Source organism: Siniperca chuatsi, linkage group LG3 (genome assembly GCF_020085105.1).
Source record: "Siniperca chuatsi isolate FFG_IHB_CAS linkage group LG3, ASM2008510v1, whole genome shotgun sequence".
Taxonomy (NCBI): domain Eukaryota; kingdom Metazoa; phylum Chordata; class Actinopteri; order Centrarchiformes; family Sinipercidae; genus Siniperca; species Siniperca chuatsi.
The window spans coordinates 32096628-32124516 of NC_058044.1; the positions used below are offsets into that span (position 1 = coordinate 32096628).

At 43.0% G+C, this 27889-nt stretch overlaps 1 protein-coding gene across 3 annotated transcripts; it reads right to left on the reverse strand.

The window, feature by feature from the left end:
* Positions 1–300: 300 nt before the first annotated feature.
* LOC122873714 (UPF0687 protein C20orf27 homolog) lies at positions 301–27889 on the reverse strand. 3 transcript variants are annotated; one of them, XR_006377501.1, is made up of 7 exons: positions 27754–27889; positions 23791–23863; positions 18594–18730; positions 16549–16702; positions 6415–6587; positions 3867–3992; positions 2801–2823 (listed from the first exon to the last, which is right to left on the reverse strand). XR_006377501.1 is itself a non-coding variant. In XM_044190793.1 (6 exons), the coding sequence occupies exons 2-6, from the start codon at positions 23807–23809 to the stop codon at positions 2723–2725; spliced, it is 537 nt and encodes a 178-aa protein (XP_044046728.1). In that variant the 5' UTR covers positions 23810–23863; positions 27754–27889; the 3' UTR covers positions 301–2722. The 3 variants fall into 3 exon arrangements, 2 of the variants coding, with proteins under 2 accessions (XP_044046728.1, XP_044046729.1); XM_044190793.1 differs by lacking the exon at positions 6415–6587 and having other exon boundaries at positions 301–2823; XM_044190794.1 differs by lacking the exon at positions 6415–6587 and having other exon boundaries at positions 301–2823; positions 23791–23868; positions 27754–27863.

Below are 27889 nucleotides of genomic sequence, written 5' to 3' on the forward strand. Positions count from 1 at the left end.
CATCTGTGGAGTGCCAGTGGTCCCAAAACGGTACTGGGTCCGAGGTGGACTTGAGCCAGCGACCCTCTGGTTCCCAAGCCGTGTCCCCACGACTGAGGCTACTGCCACCCCCTAAAGCCATTATAACTTTGCTGTAATAATTGTTATCATTACATAAAACTGCTGTAATCAAAAAATATTCTTAAAAGTTAGTCTTAAAAGGTAGCGCTAAATTTACAACACACTGTAAGAGGCACCTATGTAATAGAAATTCAATTCAGAACAAATTCAAAACAGAAAAGTGCATGACATTGTACAGTATACATGTGGGAGGATACTTTATTTACATTCAGGTAAACAGCAAAATGACACAATGTATGGTGGCAGGTCACAGTCAGACAGCAGAGCACCACATATGAACACACACTGCAGGCCGCGCTTCCACAATCAGCAATGTTTAAAGGAGCAGAAAATGTATTCAGAATAGTTCTGTTTGGTCATTAATGTGCCTTTGGTAGATCACAGGTATTAGAGATCCTCGGGGATCAATAAAGTATTTCTGATTCTGATGAATGTGTAAGTGTTGGAATGGAGCTCTAATACCTGTTCCAACACTTAAACATTCATGTTGAGGAGTAATAGGCCACTGGTATGATAAAGTGTTACTATGAAGCCTCAGCTAAGCTTTGCTCAACTGCCACTAGGGTTGAACAATTTGAGGATATTGTGGTGGAAATCTGTGTTAAATAAAGATGAACCCCTAAAAACTTTGGGGAAGTTTATTTCAGCATCTGCAGATGGGCTCAGCATACAGAGATCGTGGTCTCCACCGCAAAGAGCCAAGAGCTCTGTTTGAGCAGTTAGCACCTGCCATCAGTGTGTGATTGGGGTGAATGTGATATCTAGTGTGAAGTGCTTTGAGTGGTCAGAAGACTAGAAATGCGCTATACAAGTTCAGTCCATTTACCATTACCATTTACCATACAGTATAGCAAACAAACAAACATTTGACACATTTCCACTAAGGCCTATCATGGTTACACTTCATGACATACAGTATAAATCATGCAAATATAGGGAAAAACTCCCCAATCTCCTTCTCTGTTACAGCATTAACAGTATACAGTAAAACAACACATACCTGACATCTTGTTGTATCATTTGCTGATGTAAGCTGTCATAGTTTCGGCAAAAAATATTTATCTGCCTTAAGCATCTTTTCTGTTGACGTTAGCGTAGCCCTCTTCATGTGTATTATCAGTATCAGAATTTGATTCTGAGAAAAGTACTCCTTAGTTATAAAAGATTAGCAGAAAGATAATATTAATAATAATAATAATGGAATTTCCTGCTCAAGAGAAACAAATTTTTTCCCCCAGTTCAGATTTTGCTCTGCCCCACAAAGAGTCAAAGAATTTGTGGTCTTAAAAGATGGTGTTTGGACAATACATTCTGCTTTTTAAGATGACACACACATATTTTAATAGTATCATGCTGTTTAATACTTTGTAATGCAATGTCCCATATTATACAGTTTTAATTGCCAGCCACTGTTAAAAATACATACATCAGACAGTATGGTTATATACTCATTATCTCCTCTTTTTTCATGTATGGCTACTTCGAAATACAGGAATAAAATAACCCCTTTTGTCATCTGATAGTAAAGTGTGATGGCAGACAGGTGGATTGGTTAAGAAAGCTGCTGAGCAGTCATTGCAAACAGTGCCAATGCTGCCACAGTGCACTTGAACAAGAGACCCCAGATAAACTGTTGTCACTAAAGGTTGAATCAATTTTCTTCACATAATATATCAATAGCACAATGATAATTGTATTGGTGCAATAGTATGGTGCAATCAGTAAAATATTTGGTGGCAGCCGCGAGAAACTACAACAACAGCGGTAAATGTGTGTCATGCTGCACAAACCCTGCTAACTAGATCACATAGATTTTGGCTAATTCTACATTGAGATTTGACTTATTTTGAATTTCAAGCTTACTGCCTGCTACTTAAGAGAAGACCTAAGAAATGTGAGTGACTGGTTGCCAGCTGGCTCTGTTTTAGAAGCCATTGAAGTTAACAGAGGAATAACTGGCTAACTCAGCGACACTCATGAAACCACCATTGACATTTTGTGCAAAGATCAAATAACATTGATTATTGCACTATTACCATTATGCAAATGTCAAAATCATAGTTCACAGTTTTCCTTGGTTGGGCTGCTATAAAATGATAAACTATTTATTTACATTTACTTTACAGTTTATATGTGTGGTGCTGATCATGACTTATATTTGTCCAGGCAGTGGCTTGGGATGTGTGTGTGGTGGTGGTGGTGGGGGTACTGTACCTCCAACAACAGAGGCTTCATGGCAATCTAAATAGCAGTTGTCAAATACCATCTAGAGCTGTAGGCTGGTGGTATTTAAGCTTTCTTGCTGAGGAGACTCATTATCAAGCATATATTTTTATGACTCTGCATTTTTGATTAATTGAAAATTCATCAATTTGAATTAGGTATTTGACTGACTTGTTATTTTCCAACAAATATTTTGGACTACCACATAGCAAAACATAGCATCACAGACCTATTATTGGACCTACCAGTCCAATAAAGCTGTTTATAATTTGGGAAACACACTTGGGTGTTTTCATACTACCACTCTGCATCCTGACCCAGTCACTGAATAACACTGTTGTAGATATTTACATATAGATTATATGTGTGTATCTTTTCATCAGATCCTCTTACAGTCGCTGCTGTGCCTTGTGTGGGTGTCTTTCTGAGCACCCAGGCACCTCACCCCCTCCAGCAGCATGGGAGTCCCGTGATGTGGGTCTGGACAGAGGAAGAGAAAATGATGAGGGCAAAGGGGATAGAGAGATGCAGACAGATAAAGAGAGAAAAACCTGTGTGTTAATCAGTTTGCTATTCACTCTTGGTATTGCACTTGTCAGGTGTCAGGCTCAGGACAAGATAGCACTGAGTGCATTATGGTGCCACTTACCAAAGAAAAAAGCAGGCTGAATTTAAATCTTTTTTTGGTTTGTTTGTAGTCAGTTTTGTTAGGTTAGTTTCCTAAGTTACTTTACCTATTACCGTTGTGTAGAGCCTAAGTGTTGTAAACAGTGTGTAAATGGGGTTTGGTAAACTCTATGGCAACTACATTTATTTCCTACTATACTGCACCACTGAACACAGTCCAAAAAGCTTATGTTATTATTGTATTATCCAGTCACAGAGAGGAAGCAGTGTGGAAAAAAAGTCTGTGTGCAGGTATTCATGTACTCTGTTATCTCTAAATCCCATACTAATTCTATACTGCTAATATACCATTAGTGTAGAAGAATACCATTTTGTACTAACAGGAATTAATCAAGGATCAAGTCGTGCCCTGACAGACATCAATAAAACTGTGACCTTGGAATGCCACTATCAAATAAACTTCATGAAGAGAGTTATATGTTTTTCTAAATACTTAATATCTTAGTTTTCTGAGATCTTCCTGGAACTGTTTTACTACTATTTACAGCTGGGAGCATTGCATCATGGAAGTAGCTGTGTCCCACTACATACAAATTCTAGTCAGGTTTTGAGTCTGTAGTGTGTTCTCACTGGACAAGTGACAGAATTAAGTATACTCAATAAAGCCAGAATGCAGAGTAAAAAATGTGCTGACTTTTGAGTGTGCTGTTGATGTATTTCTAACACAATGTGATGCATAAAATTTGCTCTGCTTGTGAATATAAAATTAAAAAGTTGCAGTTTGACTGACGTGTTTCGGTGAAAGTACTCAAAACCTGCTTAGAATTAGCATGACATTTAGATACAGCTTTATTGTGTGTGTGTGTGTGTGTGTGTCTGTGTGTGCTAGCACATACCAATGACCCTGGCCTGGAGTCTGACCTTCAGACTGTTGTCTTTTCTCCCTCTGGTTACAAGAGTGATCTCCTCCTGCAGCACCCCCTCCTGGTGAGTCCTGTACTCACACGTTACTTTTACTCCTCCTACAGAGAGGGAGGGAGAGGGATCATCAATTTCTACATATACATTTACTTACACTATTTGGATTTTTACTTAATTTACTTATACTTTATTATGGGACTCCACTAGAGTAGCCTTGCATGATTCAGAGTTCAAAAAAAGACTGGCCCTTTATGCAGCCCCTCAGTTCATCCTCTGTCTGAAACAAGCCGGTTTAGCTCCTGTCTCTTTAGGCCCTGTCACTAAAAGCCCACTTTCTTCTGATTGGCCAACTTCCAGAGGCCTACCGAGGGGCAGCACCCAGTACTTGTGAGCCACACTGCCTCATCCTCTTGTCGGTGTGCTTGACCGCTATAGTAACTTAACTTGGAAAATAGCGATAGGGGCACTGAATTAGGTTGGAAAAATGACAGACGCAGCCCGAGCGGAGTGTTTCTGGGGCCGGTGTAGGTACCAGATATGCTCGGCCTGGCAGATCTGCTCGGGGCCTCACTGATTACTGTACAAAAATACACAACTTTATAACTTTATTCACTGATTTTGGTGAAGCTGGATCATACTTTATGGAGTTTCTAGATGGACAGATTGCTTTAAAATAACCGCTAACTGCTGCTAATTGTAGCTGCCATTAGCTAGTTAGCTCAGTTTGCCATGCAGCTAGTTAGCCGTGCATTAGCTAGCTGACTCTGCCCGGACTGGGAGCTCGACCACCAGTTTTGGTGTTTACACCGCTAGCACAGGAGCTGTACTTCGTGGGCGTGCTGTGCCTGGAGCAGATCATGAGTAGATGACCGTATAAGGACATCTGTGTTGAGCTGAGGTCAGCTCGCCACGAAAGCAGAAAAAAAATGTCAGAAAATAATGGAAAGTATAATAGCTCCCCTTTCATTGTAACCTGTTTAAGGGAAGACCTGGTCTGATTAGGAGAGATGGCATTCATCCGAGTGGATTTATAAGTGGACCAAAACCATTTTTTTCAAACCGTTATTTATTCAGGGAAATTTCACTGAGAGCAATGCTCTCTTTTGCAGATACGCCCTGATCTCAATCACACTGTTACACACATTCATAGTCTAATCTGCTGGCCACTGAGCACCTCCACCGGAGTGGTTGGGGTTAAGGGCCTTGCTCAAGGGCACCTCGGTGTGGGTAATGAGGGAGGGGCAAGCGCTGCCTTTTCACTTTCCCACCCAGATTTATCCTTCCGGTCCGGGGATTCAACCGACGATATCCCGGTCACAAGGCCCCATAGTGACGGTGTCTGCCCCCAGACCACTTAAATTAATTAAATCAAAACTAAACACCACCGCTGCAATAGTACAACAAAATATGAGGATTAAATGTGGCCTCTTAGACATCAGATTTCTAAAGCTGTACTAGTGAACGATTTAATATCAGATTATAATATTGATTTATTTTGTCTTACTGAAACCACTCCGCCCAGTCATATTACTGCTCACATTCCTTGAGGCACCGGCCGAGGAGGTGGTGTAGCGGATAGAAGGCTTAAATGCATTAAACTGATCATATCGAATTACCTTAATTTTGGTAAGAGGAAGGAGCACGTTTATACTCACTTATCAGAATAAAATTATCAATTTAATTAATAATCAATTTAGTCTCGATCTGAAGTTGCTACAGAGTTCTTGTCTCGGGACAGTGACCGGAATATTTCATACACACAAAAAACACAATAGCCAAGTCCTTTATAAATGTTAATTTAACTAACTACACACACACACACACACACACACAACTATAACTACAAGACTACACAATCAGAAATAACTACTAGACACATAAATGACCAGATAAGGGGGGGAAGGTGTGTCCCAGGTCTACTGAAGATGAGAAGGTTTTGAAGTGCAGAGGAGAAGAGGGCAAGACATAAGAGCTGTGGACAAGAAGTTTCTCTTGTCTTAAAATCTTCTGTAAGAGGGGACGGGTTGTTTGTGTTAAAGGCGTGAAACTTCACTCCCACCCTATCTTATTATAATTCTTTCTAATGAATTAATAAAGTTTTAAGTTTCATTCTCCCATGTTAAAGCTTTGTCTCATTAGTTGTTGGAAGGCACCACACACTTATGAATAAAACGGGATATTATCTACTTATCTACGCAAGATCAGTTGAATCCAAACACTGGATTCCTATTGGACAGGACACACAATACAGCACATGAAATCCCGGCGCATAGCTATGACGTCATCACCTCTACAAAGCCTGGCACAACAGACTATCCGACCCCTTTTCCACTGTAACTCTGATTACTACAGGAGGCGCATCGTGTCCTTCCGTTGTGACCTCGGTCACTTCAGAAGACACTTTCACGTGAACTTTAACTCCCTAGGAAGAGTCTCAACTCGCTGGATGAGCAACAGACTGTTTTGTGTTCTGTTGAACACACTTTTGGATCCTGATCATTATTACCCACAACGATCCCGTACCTGCAGAAGGAAGAGACACAGACTGACTGTTTTCTTCACGGAGAGCAAGTCCACTGCCGAGCCTCTCTCTCCCCACCGACGTCGACTACTGCTCCCCTCTGCTGCCATTTGAAGGAACAGTTCCGCCGTTGAAACTGCCAACAGCGCTGACCCAGCTCCGTCAGTATCCGAGCCTTGAGAGGATTTCACCAGACAACCAGACGGAATGACGCATTAAATCGCTGTCAAGAGCGATCTCAAGTAAGAGGCTTGTGTCTAGGCAGAGATAGATTTTATAACTGTGTGTTATTTCATCTGAGCTTCACTGTTGTGAAGTGCTGTGCTTATTTTGGAAAGTAGTGGACCGACGTGTCCCGTTTTGCTGCGTGTTTTTCTTTGTGCTTAGCACATTCCATTTTGTGTCAGTACAACGCCACTGGACCGCTGGACTAACTGTGTTAGTTTTAGCTTTTTAGCTTTTTCAAGCTTATCAGTTCTCTGGACAGGGCTATTTATGGCTCAGAGGCCAACTCTCAGAAAAGTTCAAATTATTTTTATCTATAAGGATGAACAGGTTCATCTGAGTCGGGGTTGATCAAGCTACAATGGAGCTGCAGCCATCTTCGACTAAAGCCTATTAATCAACCCTAAACCTAAACTAAATCATAACTCATTCAGGAGCCTTATTATTAGCCTTTCACACCCAACCTGGAAAACACTACTATTTGTTATAGTGTACCGTGCTCCTGGTCTCTATTCAGAATTTTTATATATATTTTATATATATTTATTTTCATGTGGACGTTGATAATGATAAGCGATGGCTTCTGTCAGTCTTCATAAAACCACTCACGGTTTTAACCACACCCTCAAAGTACAAGGTCATTTATTTATCATTTTACAACACAAGGTTGTACAACGAAATTAGTTTGTAATCCCTTCATGTTACACACATATAAATTTAATTATCTGTTATGTTCTATTAGAATAGGGTAACATCAAATAAATAAAATTAAATAAAACAATATATACAGTTATTTGTATACAGTACATTACACCCAGGAAATAATTCTGCAGTAGATTTTTGGAATTTGGATCTGGTGGAATGTAAACAGCAGATAGAGATAGTGATGATACTATGGTTTTCATCTTCATATAAAAAGCTCGACATTTGGGAAACAAGTGTCTGTCCACTTTGCCTGCGTTTGAGGACCAAGTAATTATCGATGTAAACACAGAGTCCTCCTCCTTTCATCTTGCTGGAGTCTTGCACTCTGTAAGCTCGGAACACGGTCCGCCCATTAAGTGCTTGATCCAGGATGTTGATGGAGCAGGTATCTGTAAAGATATGGGCACAACAGTATCTGATGTCCCATTGCTTGGCCAGACTGAGTCCCATTTCATCCAGACCAGACATTACCCTGGAGCAGCCTTAAGTCCAAGCTGGGCCAGCATGGCTCCTATCCTGGCTCTCTTTCCTCTCCTACTGGGGTGATCACAGCACCTGCAATCGTGCCTGGTCTGGTTGATCTGGCTGGGTGGTCCACTGCTCTTGCACTGAAACCCCGGCCTTCCTTTTCCAATGATGACGATGATGTATTTCTGTCATAGGTAATACTTGTTTAAGCAAGCAAAGTCAAAAAAAAAAAAGTAAATGAAAAAACAAGAATGTAGCTAGCGGCGTTTGAAGGAGCTACTGGCTGCAGCATCTGTCATGTCAAAATCTCCTGTTCCAGTTGTTTTGAACAATTTTGACTTAGTTCTTTAAAAAACAAATCCAATCAGACATCATTCAATGATGTTTCAGCATTAAAGCCGAAAAGAGAATAACAGATTAAAACAAAAATCAATACCAGCCGCATCTACATGCACAGCCGTTGCCATAGCCTTGTTCTGGCATCGAAATTTAACATTTAATAGTCTTTCCACAGAATCCTATTTTATCTGACCATTATTTACTAAGTTTTGAACTCCTATTACTGGACTACACGGCATTGGTAAACATTCCTACACTACATGTCTATCTGATAGTGCTGTAGCTAAATTTAAGGAAGTGATTCCATCGGCATCTAATTCAATGCCTTGTTTCAATATAACAGAGGACTCCCATTCTAACTTCAGTCCCTCCCAAATTGATCATCTTGTTGATAGTGCTGCAGGTTCACTACGAACACCCCTCTAAAAAAGAAGATAATAAAACAAAGAAGGTTAGCTCCATGGTAAAACCCCCAAACCCACAAATTAAAGCAAAAATTGCAAAAACTTGAAAGGAAATGGTGTTCTACCAATCTGGAAGAATCTTGCTTAGCAGGAGGACTCTGTGCAAGATAGTCTTAAAACATATAGGAAGGCCCTCTGTAATACCAGAGCAGCCTATTACTCATCATTAATAGAGGAAAATAAGAACAACTGGACGTTTCTTTTAGCACTGTAGGCAGGCTGACAGAGTCACAGCTCTACTGAGCCATGTATGTCATGTAATTATTAGAAACAAAATTGATCACCTCCTGCCCTCAACTGGTAACGTTTTATCTTCAAACACAGGAACCTTAGAAACAACTGTAAAACCTGACTTATATGTTGACTGCTTTGCTCCTATTCTTCTTCAACTATCTTTGACGATTAATTCATCTAAGCCATTAACCTGTCTCTTGGACCCCATCCCAACTAGGCTGCTTAAAGAAGTTTTACCCTTAGTTAGCACTTCTTTAATTGATATGATCAATCTGTCTTTATTAACAGGCTATGTGCCACAGTGCTTTAAAGTAGCTGTAATTAAACCTTCTTAAAAAGCCCACTCTTGATCCTGGGGTTTTAGCCAAATATAGACCTATATCTAACCTTATCTTTCTCTCTAAGATCCTTGAGAAAGCAGTCGCCAATCAGTTGTGTGACTTTCTACATAACAACAGTTTATTTGGATTTATATTGGATAGGATTTTCAGTCATGATTTAGAGTGCTTCAGAGCACTGCACTGGTGAAAATTACAAATTACCTTCTAATTGCATCAGACAAAGGACTTGTCTCTGTACTTGTCTTGTTAGATCTCAGTGCTGCATTTGACACTATTGACCATCATATCTTATTACAGAGATTGGAATATAGAAGCGGCATTAAAGGAACCACACTAAGCTGGTTTAATTCCTATATATCAGATCGATCTTGTACATGTTAGCGATGAATCCTCCATGCACACCAAAGTTAGTCTTGGAGTTCCGCAAGGTTTTATTCACCTTATATATGCTTCCTTTAGGCAATATTATTAGTAAACACCATAAACTTTCATTTCTATGCATGATACCCATTTATATCTAATCGATCAAGACAGATCAAACTAATCAGTTAACTAAACTTCAAGCATGCCTTAAGGACATAAAGACCTGGATGACCTGCAATTTTCTGAAGTTAAACTCAGACAAAACTGAAGTTATTGTACTTGGCCCCAAACACCTCCGAGACACGTTATCTAAAGATATAGTTGCTCTAGATGGCATTGCCCTGGCCTCCAGCACCAACGTAAGGAATCTTATCTTTGATCAGGATATGTCCTTTAACTCCCACATAAAACAAACTTCAAGGCACATCCTGTCTCAAAATGATGCAGAAATACTAGTCCATGCATTTGCTACTTCTAGGCTAGATTATTGCAATTCCTTATTATCAGGCTGCCCGAATAAGTCACTTAAGACTCTCCAGTTGATCCAGAATGCTGTGGCACGTGTACTGACAGGAACTAGGAAAAGAGATCATATTTCTCCCGTATTAGCTTCTCTGTACTGGCTCCCTTTAAAATCCAGAATAGAATATTTAAAATCCCTAATACTCAGGGACCACCATCTCCACATTTAAGATGTATGATATAGGAAATATGATGATGGTGAACAATTTAAATATTCCCCAGGGAATTGATGGGAAACTACTTGTTTAGTCATAGACAAGCTCTGTGAGAACTCAAACATAAAACTTCCCCCTGTCCCTCTTCCTGTTTTCACTTTCTTTGGAACCTGAACAAACATCTGCCAGAACTCAGGAATGACATCAAAGGGAAGTTAAGTGACAATAGGCCAATTTATAACCATCACTAATCCACCCTCAGGATGATTATCTGGACTTCATCAATAACCCTTACAGGGAACAAGGAACAAAAGAAACCAACCTTGCAATTAAGAGTCAAATGTACATTAATTGATATACCATGTTTAATTAATGTTATAGGCAGAATGTGAAGCTTGATTTCAACATGCTGATTTTGATGCAGGAACTGAACTAACAAGAACCTGCCACACTTCTCTTCACTCCTCAGACTGCATGTGTGACTGCTCAGGGGTTGGTTCTTCCCCCATCTTCTTACAGAAGACAGAAAGACCAAATTTTAACCTGGTGATTGCACTAAATGAAAAGTCAGGATCACCAACGTCTTTAGGATCAATTGTATGGGAACCATGAATGTCTGTACAACATTTGTGCACCTACATTTGTAAAAATAAAAAAAAAAAAAGTGACAGAAATGTATATCAATATTTGACAGGGTAAGTGAGAAAGGAAAAGTCAGGGGATCACCATAATTAGGATTCATCCTCTGGACACCATGGATAGCTCTACAAAATAGCATGGCAATCTATCCTTTAGTTGTCAAGACATTTCACTAAAAGACAAGGCTGTGGCTCAGGTGGTAGAGCGGGTCATCTGCTGATCACAGAGTTGGCGGTTCAATCCCCACCTCCACATGTCGAAGTGTCCTTGGGCAAGACATTGAACTCCAAATAGCTCCTGATGGTTTGCCAGCAGGTGAATGGGTGAATGAACGGCAAAAATGTAGAATAAAATAAATAAATCCATTTATCATCAAAGTTAGTAGGCTTCATCCTCTGCATCTGATAGTTGTTGAGATTTTTCAGTCTGGACCAAAGTGGTGGACCAACTGACATACAGACCATCCATCCATCCATCCATCCATCTTCTTCCGCTTATCCGGGGCCGGGTCGCGGGGGCAGCAGTCTAAGCAGGGACTCCCAGACTTCCTTCGCCCCAGACACTTCCTCCAGCTCCTCCGGGGGGATCCCGAGGCGTTCCCAGGCCAGCCGAGAGACATAGTCCCTCCAGCGTGTCCTGGGTCTTCCCGGGGCCGCTCCCGGTGGGACATGCCCAGAACACCTCCCGAGGAGGCGTCCAGGAGGCATCCGGATCAGATGCCCTAGCCACCTCAGCTGGCTCCTCTCGACGTGGAGGAGCAGCGGCTCTACTCGAGCTCCCCGTGTGACTGAGCTCCTCACCCTATCTCTAAGGGAGCGCCCAGCCACTCGGCGGAGGAAGCCCATTTCGGCCGCTTGTATCCGCGATCTTGTCCTTTCGGTCACTACCCAAAGCTCATGACCATAGGTGAGGGCAGGAGCGTAGATTGACCGGTAAATCGAGAGCTTTGTCTTTCGACTCAGCTCCTTCTTTACCACAACGGTCCGATACAGCGCCCGCATCACTGCAGACGCTGCACCGATCCGCCTGTCAATCTCACGCTCCATCCGTCCCTCACTCGTGAACAAGACCCCGAGATACTTAAACTCCTCCACTTGGGGCAAGGACTCCCCACCCACGCGAAGAGAGCAAACCACCTTTTTCCGGTCAAGAACCATGGCCTCAGATTTGGAAGAGCTGATTCTCATCCCAGCTGCTTCACACTCGGCTGCAAACCGTCCCAGTGCATGCTGCAGGTCCTGGTTTGAAGAAGCCATCAGAACGACATCATCTGCAAACAGCAGAGATGAGATCCTGTGGTTCCCAAACCGGACACCCTCCGGCCCCTGACTGCGCCTAGAAATTCTGTCCATATAAATTATGAACAGAACCGGTGACAAAGGGCAGCCCTGGCGGAGTCCAACATGCACCGGGAACAGGTCTGACTTACTGCCGGCAATGCGAACACAGCTCCTGCTCCGTTATACAGGGACCGGACAGCCCTTAGCAAAGGGCCCCGGACCCCATACTCCCAGAGCACTCCCCACAAAGCGCCCCGGGCACACGGTCGAATGCCTTCTCCAGATCCACAAAGCACATGTGGACTGGTTGGGCAAACTCCCATGAACCCTCGAGCACCCGATGGAGAGTATAGAGCTGGTCCAGTGTTCCACGACCGGGACGAAAACCACTCTGCTCCTCCTGAATCCGAGGTTCGACTATCGGACGAATTCTCCTCTCCAGTACCCTGGAATAGACCTTACCGGGGAGGCTGAGAAGTGTGATCCCTCTGTGATTGGAACACACCCTCCGGTCCCCCTTCTTATACAGAGGGACCACCACCCCGGTCTGCCAGTCCAGAGGCACTGTCCCAGACCGCCACGCGATGTTGCAGAGGCGTGTCAGCCAAGACAGTCCCACAACATCCAGAGACTTAAGATACTCAGGACGGATCTCATCCACCCCGAAGCCTTGCCACCAAGGAGCTTGCCAACAACCTCAGTGACTTCGGCCAGGGTGATGGATGAGTCCGCCTCCGGGTCCCCAGCCTCCGCTTCCTCTTCGGAAGACGTGACAGCGGGATTGAGGAGATCCTCAAAGTATTCCTTCCACCGTCCGACAACATCCCCAGTCGAGGTCAACAGCTCTCCACCCGCACCGTACAAGGTGTTGGTGAAGCACTGCTTCCCCCTCCTGAGCCGTCGGACGGTTTGCCAGAATTTCTTTGAGGCCGACCGATAGTCCTCCTCCATGGCCTCTCCGAACCTCTCCCAGTCCTGAGTTTTTGCCTCTGTGACCGCACGGGCTGCAGCACGCTTAGCCTGCGGTACCTGTCAGCTGCCTCGGGAGTCCCACGAGCCAACAAGGCCCGATAGGACTCCTTCTTCAGCCTGACGGCATCCCTTACTTCCGGCGTCCACCACCGTGTTCGGGGATTGCCGCGCGACAGGCACCAGAAACCTTGCGACCACAGCTACGAGCCGCCGCAGATCGACAATGGAGGTGGAAAACATGGTCCACTCGGACTCAATGTCCCCAACCTCCCCGGGATCTGGGAGAAGCTCTCCCGGAGGTGTGAGTTGTAGACCCTGCTGACAGAGGGCTCCGCCAGACGTTCCCAGCAGACCCTCACGATACGCTTGGGCCTGCCAAGTCTGTCGGCTTCCTCCCCGCCAGCGGATCCAACTCACCACCAGGTGGTGATCGGTTGACAGCTCCGCCCCTCTCTTCACCCGAGTGTCCAAGACACGCGGCCGGAGGTCAGATGATACGACAACAAAGTCGATCATCGACCTCCGGCCTAGGTGTCCTGGTGCCACGTGCACTGATGGACACCCTTGTGCTTGAACATGGTGTTAGTTATGGACAAACTGTAACTAGCACAGAAGTCCAACAACTGAACACCGCTCGGGTTCAGATCAGGGGGCCGTTCCTTCCGATTACCCCTCTCCAGGTGTCACTGTCGTTTGCCCACGTGGGCGTTGAAGTCCCCAGTAGAACAACGGAGTCCCCGGGTGGTGCACTGTCTAGTACCCCTCCCAGGGACTCCAAGAAGGCCTGGTACTCTGCACTGCTGTTCGGCCCGTAGGCCGCCACAACAGTGAGAGACCTGTCCCCACCCGGAGGAGGGAGGGACGCGACCCTCTCGTTCACTGGGGTAAACTCCAACACGTGACGGCTGAGCTGTGGGGCTATGAGCAGGCCCACACCAGCCCGCCGCCTCTCCCCGCCGGCAACGCCAGAGAAATGGAGCGTCCAGCCCTCTCGAGGAGACGGGTTCCAGAGCCCAGGCTGTGCGTGGAGGCGAGGCCGACTATATCTAGCCGGTAACGCTCAACCTCCCGCACAAGCTCAGGCTCCTTCCCCCCCAGCGAAGTGACATTCCATGTCCCTAGAGCCAGTTTCTGTGTCCGGAGATCTGGTCGCCGGCCCCTGCCTTCGACTGCCGCCCAGATCTCTCTGCACCGCCCCCACGGATCCTCCTGCGGGTGGTGGGTCCACGGGAGGACGGCCCCACGCCGCTCCTTCGGGCTGTGCCCGGCCGGGCCCCGTGGGGAAAGGCCCGGCCACCAGGCGCTCGCCGTCGGGCACCCACCCCAGGCCTGGCTCCAGGGTGGGGCCCCGGTAGCGCCAATCCGGGCGACGTAACTGGCCTTGATTTTAAATAATCCATAAGGGTCTTCTGAACCGCTCTTGGTCTGACCCGTCACCCTGGACCTGTTTGCCATGGGTGACCCTACCAGGGGCATACAGCCCCAGGCAACATAGCTCCCAGGGTCATTCGGGTACTCAAACCCCTCCACCACGTTAAGGTGGCGGTTCAAGGAGGGCCAATAAAGATAAAGATATGGTTAAAGAAAGGTATGTGTAGGATCATTTTTGCTTGATTGACAGCAATCCCGGCCTATCACACTGGCTACCACTTGCTCCTTTGCACTTGCTCCTTTGCACTGGCTACCACTAGCTCCTTTGCTTAGTTTATATTTTATGGCTCCAGTAACTGACAAGATGGTGGTGAGCCATCCAAAATCAATGGCCCAATTAGAATATTGGTAGTCATTGATCAGCCCAGCAATCTGACCATAAACCTGCATGTGTTACCAAAGTGAGGCAAGTCTGAAACCCCCAGAGGTCAGCTCATATTTGCCTTTGTGTCTGTGGGTATGTGTGTGTTGTAATCAGAACTTCCACTGATGCACAGTCTCTTGGCTACTGTCTGAAGACATCAGAGCTTTAACCTCTGTGTCCTCCACTAGATTGTGAAAAGACTCAGAAGGGGGGAAACAGAATAATTCTAAAGAGAGGCAAATGGATAGACAGAGCAATAAGTCAATCAGCACACTGCACACAGCCAGTCTGGCAAGCCATTATCAGACCAAGAGGCAGACAACCAAGCAGTGAGGAAGCCTCCGGTGTATACTTGATGAAAACCTCCCTATCTCAACCAACCATCCATACATCCATTCATGCATAGTAACCAGCTTGCTCTCTTTAAGTAGCTCTGCATCAGGTTTTATCATCTGTCACTATACCTGCCAGTTTTGACACAATTTGAGGCAAGCCTTTTCCCTGCTAGCAGTAGTGCCTAAAAGTGTGAATGCCCCTCAGAGAATCTGTTGGTCCATCCAACACTTTGGTGAGATACAGATGGGTGACAAATGAAAGAAAAAAGAAACATGAAGTGTCTTAGTATGTAGTCAGGCCACCACGAGCATCTATATTATATTTGCTCTTATGGAGATGGTGGTGGAGAGCATTGTCTTACACGTTGTTCCAAAACCTTCCACAGGTGTGAAACTGGGTTGAGATCTGGTAACTATAAAGGCCGTAGCATTTTATTCACATCATTTTCATACTCACCAAACCATTCAGTGAGCCATGGTGCACAGAAGCATGTGCATTTGATGTTTCTCCAGTCTTTTACTCAGGTTTTCCCTTTAATTTGTCCCCTGTGTGTACATATCCATGGTCCTCAAAGGACAATGACTCATGATTTTGGTGACCCTCTGACCTTTCATTTGGTGCCACCATCGGTTCAACATTTCTACTAGTGCACGAGAAATACCAAAATCTCATGGGCAGATTGCCATGGAATTTACTGAGCACATTCATGCTCACAAAGGAATAAACCCTTTTGATTTTAGTGACCATGGCCTTTCCTTTTGTACCACCCTCAGGCCAACGTTCACATTTTTAGCCCCACTACTGGCGAGGTTATGCAGCTGTGTTTCGACTGAAGAAGAACCATTGCGTTAAATAAAATGCAAGGGTCAATTTTGGAGCTGTATCTTACAACTCTATAAATGCAAAAATGATTTTATTCTACATCTTCATGATTGCTGGGTAACCAGGTATTCTTCCAGGAATGTGCACTTGCATGTATGCGATTGTGTAAAGCAGTGTGTTGCTGGAGGACTTTGCATTGCGTTGCAGCAAACGTCAATTCAACTGAGACCACACTGTTATTTACAGGCTGTATTATAGTCAGTTTCCATTGCTCTTGTCCATTCGCCTGCTTGTATATACATCCACAGCCCTGCACAGCTGCGTCTCTCTGACAGAGTGACAACTGTGATTGTGTATTAAGACACACAGGTTAGACACCCACCACCCACTCATATCAGCTATCAAGCATGACAATGATCAGACAATTGCCCAATCCTATGGAAATGCATTTGTTTGTTTGCATTGTTTGAACTTACCCTCCAGTGTGGAGTTTATACGATGGACCCAGAGGCTGGAGGACCTCCGAGTTGGAGAGGTGGAAGGACTACAGGAGAGGTCTTTGCCAAGTGTGGGGACATCAAGGATGGTGAAGACAATCTCATAACAGTGGTGGCTCTTTAGGAAACCAGCCTGGAGAGAGGAACGACAGAGTAGAGGCAAAGTGTAAAGGAGAAAGTACAGAGGAAGGCGGGGGTGGGGTAAACACAAAAATAGTGGGAGGTAGGGAGAGAGAATGATAACAGGAGGAATAAAGCGTAAAAGAGCAGGTGTTGCTGTTGTTACAATTTCATGGTTGTGTGGTGGTGAATAACAATAATAACAATAATAATAATAATAATAATACATGAAAACTACTCATACTGAAGAATGGTTGCTTTCACAGAGTTAAACTATTGAGGCACTATAATGTAAGCAGCATTTTTATGTTATGGGTGCCAACTGCTCATCAGTTGAAAGAAAGTAACACATTCACACACACTCACACACTGAAGGCACAGCCCTCGGGAGCAATTTGGGGTTCAGTGTCTTGCCCATGGACACTTCAACAGGTGGGCTGGGGGAAGCCGGGATTGAACCGCCGACTTTCCGATTGGTGGACGACCTGCTCTACCAATGAGTCACAGTCGCCCCCCTGCTACTCCACATAAAAGGGTTATTAATCTGCAGCAATGCATCCTATTTTATGAGTTCATCATACGTTTGGAACGTAAAATCTTAATCTGAAAAAGACAGCCAGAAGATAAATGTAGTGGAGAATATATTGGACAAACTGTTTTTTTTTTTTTTTTAATTAACACATAACATTAACAATCATTTTTGATAAGGTTCTCTTTAATTTGGGAATAAGATATGTGCTGAGCAAAACTCTTTCAACTTGAAAAATAAACTTCTCAGTGCTCTCTGGTGGACAAACTATGTAAAGGCAACACTCCTTCTAAAATAACTCAAACTTAACTTTGGTATTTTCTGTACTGACATTTCTTGTTACTTATCAGCTGACATATATGCCAATACAGATATATCTTTGATTAGCTTATATAGGCCAATATATTGGTTAGGCTCTACTGAAAACCTGGCTGCCAGTGTGTCAGTTGTTACAAACACATGTTATGCAGGGTATGAATATTTCATAGCTTCAATGAAGAGATGAAATAAGATGATACACAATATGTGTGTGTGATACTGTCAAACACTGTGGAATAAGATGATTTTTCCAACCTTAAATCCACTTAACGGAAAAAACCTGTATGTAAGTACTTAGGTGCATTGTTTAAACCTGCAATAAGTGATTTTTGGTAACTTGAGGGCAGCAGAAACAAGTTGTGAACACAACATTGACTCACCTTTTAAGATGATATGGTGAGCTTGTTAGCAAGGAGCAACATGATCATTCATTTGGAGTTGTGTTTCTGGCCACTTCAATTCAATTTTGTTTATATAGCACCAATTCATTATCTCATTGCACTTTTCATATAGAGCAGGTCTAGACCGTACTCTTTATAATATGACAATTAATATCACACTTGGCGAATGTAAGTCCAATATGCTGAAAACAACACTATGAGAGCAGTGAGAGTGAACCAAAACAGCTAAGTTATGGGCCGACAGCTAAACAATGAGCTGAAACTCACCATAAAGCTCCGTAAAGATGAGGGGAGCTGCAGATTCAGCTGATAATTCTCTGTAAGTCCTTCAGTATGAGAGACCCCTTTCACATTGTCAAACTGTCATTTGAATCATTGTTATTATAAAAATATAGATTCTAGCCGCTTTAAGGGCCTGATATTGGCCAGACCAGTATATTTTAACACTTACTGATCAGATTGATGTGAGTTTTGCTGTGAATATTCACAATGCCCAGAGAATCCTTGATCATTTTGGTGACACCTCTGACCTGTCATTGGGGGAATGGCTTGCACAAGTGTGACTAATTCCAATGCAAATAAGTGCATGCATATGACGGGCCATGAAGCAGCCCCTTTGGTTCCATGTACACACACACCCACACGCATTGACACACCTTGACCAAATAGCTGCCATCCTTCTCTAGGATAGCAATGAGAGTAGAGAGGTTTGACTGGTCGTCTCTCCGTGTTGGAGAGCCGGGGGGCTCATCATCGTCAGGGAAATGCACCCCACCCACCTTGGAGGTGGAGCCTGGTGACGCAGAGAAAATACAGGTTTTAAAGCGTCTCGTGATTAAGGCAGGTACAATTATGGAGATGTAATGAAATGAAAATAATGGCTAAATACAACATATCTAAATGCCCAAAGTTGCAACAAAGCAAAAAGAGAAAAGTGTATTTTAATAAATGTTTCATAAATTCCTGTAAAGCTGGAAACTGAAGATACCAACAAAGATGAAGGCGAGCCGATGTGACTCAACAGAAACATCTGGATAAATGAACAGCATGCCCACTATTTCCTCCTGGACAACACCACTGTAGCTAGTCTAGAACCAACTACTAACCAATGGTTTAATAGAAATGCACAAACAGGCATCACAGATGCATCTGTGCTGAAGTGGAAGATTCTCGCTCACACAGACATGAAAGTGGTACATGTCTGACTGTTGTGGTGAAGGCAGATAATTTAAAAACACATTCTTTGGTTTTGTTAGGCAGGGCTCTACAGTGCAAGTATTTCACTTGCCCCTAAAAATAGATATGTGTGAACCAGAAAAATAATTTCCGAGCACAGTGTGTGAGTAAAGATTACAACCTACAGTTTATCTCTCCCGACCAATCACAGCCTGGATGGGGCAGGACATTAAAAAAAGGCTGATGTGCTACAGCAAACCTTCGAAATGTTGAACTCATTGTTATGCATGAATGGTTATGATTAATGACCAGTTAGTACTTAGCATTAACAAATTAGAGACTAACCACCATTACAGACCATGTTCTGATGAGCAGTTGGCACCTGCCATCAGTGAATGAATGTGTGAGAATGGAGTGAGTGTGATATGTAAAGCGCTTTGAGTGGTCAGAAGACTAGAAAGGTGCTATACAAATACAGTCCATTTACCATTTCTCTTGCACAAGGATTTAATGAAGGAACAAAACCTACAAAAAGTATAAATGTTCCTGTGTTTCTTAAACTGCTGTTTTGTCCAACTGGAATTAATATTATACTAGTGGTAGGCTATAGGCCTATAGTATAGTATTTTATGAAATTATAATAAATATACTAACATTATAATTATTATACTAACATACTATTATATTAACATTATACTTTTGATTTCATGTTATAATATTATGCTAATACACTAATTTATGCTAGTTACTCATCCAGGTTGTGGAAGTGCATCTGCAGTGGACAGATGTAGATTTAGTAATCTTAAAGTAATCTTCATCGGTGTGGCGTGGGTTGTGTGGGCAATGCCGGTGTAATTGTGTATCCGTCTCACATTCCATAAGCCGCAATGGAGTTTTCTGTGAGTGATCAGTGTTTAAAAAACTGCGTCAATGTTTTAAAAGTTGTTTTCAATGTGAAAGAATCAGTTTCAATGTTTTGAAAGCTTTGTCAATATTTTAAGGCCTATGCCTAGTGTCCTTCCATAGTCCTCCACTGGTTAACCACACACACACAGTATAAATATGTATGTAATAAATTGTTTGATAATAAACTCTGTGTTACTTGAACATTTTTTGCAAGGACTACAAGTGCTTCTAAATGAAAAAATTTAGGAGCCCTTGTAGTCCTATTAAGTTAGCGTAGAGCCCTGTTAAGGTGTGTTCACACCAAACACGGATTGCATTTTTTGCGCAGCGCAATTACATACATAGTCAATACAAAGACACGAATAAATGCAAATTTGCACCAGGCAACGCAAATGACGCGAATGACATGATTGACGTGAATGACGTGAAAATCGCATCAATTGTGTATTCGCGCAAGTTCAAAATATTCAATTTGCGCGGATCGCAGAGGCCTTGCAGAGTGTTGTGTGGGGAGGACCAGGCGGAGCGGTGGGACAGCGCTGCTGCTCGCCGACAGGCAGCTGCTGAGCGCCGGGGAGCTCTGATGAGAGAGCTGGGGAGCAGGGCCGGAGCTTCTAGAGGAATTAACACCCGGAGCCAGATCGGATTCTGCTCTGTTCCAGGGCCGTTTAATGTACTGGTTGGGGGAGAGCTCAGAGTTTATTTTTTTAAACTTTTGGGATTAAAGGTCCAGTATGTAACATTCAGGAGGAACTATTGGCAGAAATGGAATATAATATTTCTAAGTATGTTTTCATTAGTGTATAATCGCCTGAACATAAGAAACGTTGTGTTTTCGTTACCATAGAATAAGCCATTTTTATCTACAGAGGGAGCGGGTCCCCTTCCACGGGGGCCACCATGTTGCACTGCCATGTTTCTACAGTAGCCCAGAATGGACAAACCAAACATTGGCTCTAGATAGGGCCTTTCACATTTTTTGTAAGTTTCACAGCCACCGAAGTTTCTCCTACACGCTTGGAATGGGTAGGGATGAGCCAAGCGGTATTCAAATGGTTGCAAACTGCAATTTCAATGCTAGATGCCACTAAAACCTACAGTGGTGTGCAAAAGTGTTTGCCCCGTTCCTGATTTCTTATTTTTTTGCATGTTTGTCACACTTAAATGTTTCAGATCATCAAACAAATTTAAATATTAGTCAAAGATAACACAAGTAAACACAACATGCAAACCCCCTAAACCTAATAACTGGTTGGGCCACCCTTAGCAGCAACAACTGCAATAAAGCGTTGGAAGAATTTTGGCCCACTCATCTTTGCAGAATTGTTGTAATTCAGCCACACTGGAGGGTTTTCGAGCATGAACTGCCTTTTTAAGGTCATGCCACAGCATCTCAATAGGATTCAGGTCAGGACTTTGACTAGGCCACTCCAGAGTCTTTATTTTGTTCTTCTTCTTCTTCGTCATCTGTCAGCCTCACTAGAATGCTGTATCAAATTCACATCTGAATCCATATAAGGTTTGGCTATTATGCAACAGATGTTGAATAAACATTCGCAAACAGTTTGCTCAACTTATCTCCACTAGGCCACTCCAAAGTCTTCATTTTGTTCTTTTTCAGCCATTCCGAGACCCCACAACAACATCCAAAGAACTGTAGGCCTCACTTGCCTCAGTTAAGGTCAGTGTTCATGACTCCACCATAAGAAAGAGACTGGGCAAAAATGGCCTGCATGGCAGAGTTCCAAGACGAAAACCACTGCTGAGCAAAATGAACATTAAGGCTTGTTTCATTTTTGCCAGAAAACATCTTGATGATCCCCAAGACTCATTGCTATCGCAAACGCTTGATTGCAGTTGTTGCTGCTAAGGGTGGCCCAACCAGTTATTAGGTTTAGGGGGCAATCCCTTTTTCACACAGGGCCACGTAGATTTGGATTTTGTTTTCCCTTAATAATAACAACCTTCATTAAAACTGCATTTTGTGTTTACTTGTTATCTTTGACTAATATTTAAATTTGTTTGATGATCTTAAACATTTAAGTGTGACAAACATGCAAAAAAAATAAGAAAATCAGGAAGGGGGCAAACACTTTTGCACACCACTGTAAATATTGGAACTTTAAAAAATGGATTTTTTCTTCAACCTCACTTCTCAACCTGTCTGCAGCACATAGTGGAGGTGCCAACCTCCACTGTCGTTATTGTAGTCGCCGTCTGTGGGCACCCAGAGCAGAGCTCTATGATAGCTACTACGTCATATTTATACAGAGAACGAACAAAAAAGGAGATTGCTTGGAGAAAAGTAAGCGAGGACTACCTGGTAAGTTCTGAAAATGTGTGTCTGTTAGTTGATTCCAGCTATCAGTTGTACTTTACTATGAACCAAGTTAGCACTAGCATTAGCCCTGATCGATCCAAACTCCATTCAGAAAACAAGCATTTTAAAAGTTGTTTGCTTGTCGTCTTGCAGACAGACCAGACAAAGCACTTTTTACAAATTGGCCTCATGAAGTAGTTATTTCAGCATCCTTTTTATCCGTTAATTGCAATTAAATCACAGCAAAATCAGTTCATTTTGGGTTCATACCGCTGTAGTAAGGCAGAAAGGGTGAATATTCGCAGGTTGTATTTACTCACAAATGATCTGGCAGTCAAACTCACATGAGTAACGCGAGGCGAATATTTCCTTCATGTTTGGTGTGAACACAGCTTTAGGGCGGGTGTGTTCACACAGAAAACGAAGCGATTTTTTGGCCTAATTACATACAAAGGCAATACAAAGATGTGAATTACGAGAATTGGGCAACGCAAATTAGGCGAAAACGCGAAATTCACGTCACTCGTGTATTCGCACTAGTTGAAAATATTCAAATTTGCGCATATCGCGGGGCTTGCTGTGTGAGAGGGACAGCGTGGAGTGGAGGGACAGAGCCGTTGCTCGTCGACAGACAGCTGCTGAGTGCCGGGGAGCTCTGGAGGAATAAACACCCAGAGTAACACTGGATTCTGCTCTGGTCTGGAGCCGTTTACTGGCGGGAGGAAAGCTCAGTTTGTTTTAATCTTTTGGGATTAAAAAGTGGATTTATCTTCATTCTGGCTTCTCAACCTGTCTGCAGCAGCAAGCCACGGAGGTTCCGACCTCCACTGCTGTCTGTGGGAACCCAGAGCTCTATGATACTACATCATATTTATACAGAGACCAGACAAAACAGGAGATTGCTTGGAAAAAAGTAAGCGTGAAAGTAGGACTACCTAGTAAATTCTGAAAATATGTGTCTGTTACTTGATTCCAGCTATCTGTTGTACTTACTGTGAACCAAGTTAGCATAGCATAGCCCTGATCGATCCAAACTCCATTCAGAAAATAAGCATTTTATAAGTTGTTTGCTTGTCGTCTTGTGGACAGACCTGACTAAGCATGAATTCAGACTTTTTACAAATCAGCATCATGATGTAGTTATTTTGGCATCCTTTTGATCAATATATTGCAGTTAAATCACAGCAAAATCTGTTTTTCAGTCTATTTTGGGTTCATCCTTGTAATTAATTACAATTATTTACTTAAACTCTTCTCTGTTTTGTGTTATTTCATTATGTGTTGAGTGCTTTCAGACAATTTCCACAACATACTCCTAAATCTCTGAATTTTCTACCCCACTCACTGTTGACATGTTGTATGACAACTGTATGAAGGCCAAACTACTGCCAGTCAACAGTAGCACTCACACACACACAGGCACACATGAACACAGGCAGTGTCAAACTTACCTTTTCTTCCTGTTGCCATGGTAATGTGGTTAGGAATTGGGAAGCGTCAGACAATACCTGAATGATGTCATCACTGATCTCCAGAGTATGAGGACAGACAATGACAGAGAGGGAGACAGAGAGAGACAGCGCCATGTTACATGTTTGAGCTTGTTAGGTCTGACAGTGTCAGCTTTGTGTTAAATAATTTACTAAAGCAGAAACAGTCTTCAAGCATGAGGTATTTTTTCTGTCCTGGACTTCATAAGAGATGGTACAGAGTGCATCTATATCACAGGGCACTGCTGGACCAATACTGTATTGATCTTACATGTCACTCCCTTCATGTCTCACTTTGCTGTCATGCTGATATGTGAATAAACTGCATAGGTTGTGCACAGTTTCAGTTGTGTTAGAGCAGCAGGCTTGTGACTGGAGGCTTGCCAGTTCAATCCTTGGACTGGCAGGATAAATATGGGTAAGGAAAGTGAGAGAGCAGCCCTTTCCCCTCCTTCATTACCACCCCTAATGCCGGGTTCAGACTACACAATATTTTTTCTGTTAAAAATGGTCACTGTGTCAGATTAGGTAATTATAGTCATACATTTTTGCCGTGACTTAGCCGAGAGACACGACGGACTACATGTTGGTCCCTGATCAATCATAACTTGCGGTCTTTCACAACGTGCATGATGTCATCGGGAAGGAGGTGCTAGGGGCCGACTTCCGGGAACAAGAATGTAAAGAGACAATGGCGTCAGAAGCGGTGTGTCTGATAGCCTACTGGCTGTCTTGTTCGGAAAAGTGTAAAAAAAAAGAAAAAGAAAAGAAAAAATGACTGTGACCTTTCCTCTGTTTCACAGTTCCACCTAGTAGCACCAACAACATCATTCCTCTTTCACTTCGTCATGTTTACAGTTGTGCATGGAAGAGTTCTGTGCTCCTACTGGTCAACATTTGGAACACGTCATGGAATTTGTCATGGAAGGCAAGACAATTACATGCTAGTCTTTTTGTCGGGACGTCGTGCGGCGTCCCAGATGCACCGTCTGTCGTGCACTAGGATACACTACACGGGATAAAACAACAAGGTTGGTGACAAAAGCTGCCACCAAATACGTCACCTGCCTCCAGATCAGCCAATAGCAAAATTAAATAGCAATAGCTGGGTTTCAACCTGTAGAGGGCAGTCGCTATGCATATTTATAATACAATATGTAGAATTTAAATACTTTGCACTAAATCCATCAACAACACTACTAAATACCCATATACATTGGTTTTCAGCTGAAAAAAAAAATGGTTTGGGGGTTTAGCCACTCTTTAAGCCACAACCACTTCCGTCACTTTGTGAGTACAGCAGAGTGCCATACCATGAATACCTTCGAGGATAGACTCTCCGAAAGTGTGCACCCTTCTCCCCATTTGGATATTTCGTTGTGTCAAGACAAGAAAGACACACAAGACACAGAGTTCTTGGAGCGAGCTCAGGGTGGCTGAGGGATGCAGCCAGGAGGAGGCTGTGACAGCAGGGTTTTCATCCTGTCTTTAAGTGTGTCCCTTTGCAACAGATATAACTTTTGCCTTTAGACGTGGTCAGATGGCACATCGGACAATCTCGTTTGTTTGAAGCACACTGAGGCCTCTACCCTGTATTTCTATTTTATTACATTTCTGGGCAGTATTGGATGATAAATGATAAATGCTTTTTATATAGATTGACAATGTTTTGGCATAAAACCATCCACTCTATTCCACAGTACACATAACACAAAAAATACAAACCTATGTACAATCTCACAAAGTAAGCTTTCAATAAATACTACATTGTAAATCTTACAACATAATGTTTGGCTTTGTTAACACTGAGCTCTGTAAAATATCGTTTTGTTGCCCTGGTTGATGTGTCTGATGTGGTAAAATATTAATAGGTGCATGCTATCAACTGTTCTCATATGGGCTAATAGTAGAAGTATTGTATTTATTCAATGTAAGTAAGAAGGAAATTGCATTCTTCTTCATTATATTGGGTTGGTGACAGAAATTGCAAACAGATACACCTAGGAAAATAAAACCAAAACTATGTGCATGGTAGAGGGCTTTTTCCTTTCTTTCTTTTCGTTCCCAGTAGCATTGTAGCTTGAAGCTTCTATGCCATACGAGCCCATTGGTTAACTTAGATGGTAAGCAACTTCACTGAATCTGTAATAATATATTTTTTATCAAGTTTCTATTTTTTCACATAACGGTGCTTCTCACTCAAATAGATATTTATAAACATTTGATGTCATCGCAAATGGAATCGCTGACAGAGAAAGACAGAGGGGGGAATGCAAACCAAAGTTTCTTTGTAATCAGATATTGACAGCCCACTGACCTCAGTACGCTGAGCTCTCTGCAGGACTGCACGCAGTGTGCAGAGAGTATGTCGATACATTTTCTTCAGCTCAACTCAAATAAAACTGAAAGCCTTGTTATTGGGCCCCAACACATCACTAAACAAATGCTGCCATCTGCTGGTGACCTGTCACAACATATCAAGCCTGCTGCAGGAAACCTCGGTGTCCTGTTTGATAGCAATTTATGTTTTGAGCAACATATCAATAAGCTTGTCCAATCATGTTTTTATCACCTCAGAAATATTGCAACAATCCGATCTATTTTAAATCTTAGTGATGCAGAAACTGTTGTACATGCTTTTATCTCCTCACGCCTCGATTACTGTCTGTTCAGCCCGTTCGCTCGTCTTAATGTAAAAACTGTGAAACGCCTGCAGACTGTACAGGACTCAGCTGCTCGGCTGTAAACCAGGACCCAGAGGTGCGACCACATCACACCTGGTTCAGCCTCTTTACATCGGCTCCCTGTTGGTTTCAGGATCGACTTTAAGATCTTGTTGATTACTTTTAAGGCTCTTCATGGCTCCAGATTATATTTTAGACCTTGTAATCCCGTATGAACCTTCACGTAGTTTGAGATCTTCGGGCAGGGGTCTCCTGTCTGTTCCTGAGTCCAGGATGGAAACTAAGGGGGACAGAGCTTTGGCCATCAGGGCCCCGAGGCTCTGGAACAACTTGCCCGAAGAAATGAGGTTGTCTGAGTCAGAGTCTTCGTTTAAGTCTCGTCTCAAAACACATTTTTATCTGAAAGCAGATCCTGATTTTACCTGAACTGGCTGTTTATTTTATTGCTTTTTATGTATTTTATCATTCACTGTGGTATTTGATTTCTCTCTGTGAAGCACTTATAAGTGCTCTATAAATAAAGTTTATTATTATTATTATGATTATTATTATTATTATTATTATTATTATAACTGCTTTAGTTTTCTTTAGGTTTTTGGATAAAGGGATACCTAAGTAAGCTACTTGACAGAATCTTTAAAATAGTGTCCGCAGTTTTAAAACTATGGCAGAATTCCACATTTCGATTTATTCTCTTACAGTGTCCCAGAAATCTTTGACAGGCAGGGTTATACACAGTCTGCACTGACTGCAGCTGCGATCCAGAGAGCTAAACAAACAAATATGTTCTCTTACAAATTTGGATTTTTGGAGAAACTATGTTAAAAATGACATGGACATTTTGGATTCACTTAGGTTAAAGTAAGGGGCCACAAACACTTAGTCATTATGAGTTGAGTGAGCATAATGTCTCATTTCTGGAGTGAGCTCAGAGAAAAAGGCAACACCCTGCTTGCAATGAATGAGAATCCCTTCCTCTCAACTGTAGGACATGAGGGCAGCAGACATGTACCTGTTTCGTTGAGCTCTTGAACACATCACCTTTTGCCACTGCATTGAAGGCATTATCACATAACGGTTTGAAATACCTTTATTGGTAGCATGGACACATAAATGAATCTGTCTCCAACGGTCAAAACACAGATACACGCCCATCAATTGAGCATCCAGCAGCAACGCTCCTGCCATTCCCGCTAAAGCCAAATTCGCCAGTGGAATCAATCACATATAAAATACGTACCGCTTAGTGCAGATGTGTAGAAACGCTGCCGAAATGCAACTGCGCTGTACAGACAGTAAGAAGGCGCAAACGTGTTCATGCGCGCGGGCGTCTTCCTTCTCAGCGAGCGTCTGTGTCTCTATAGAGAGGCGAAGCC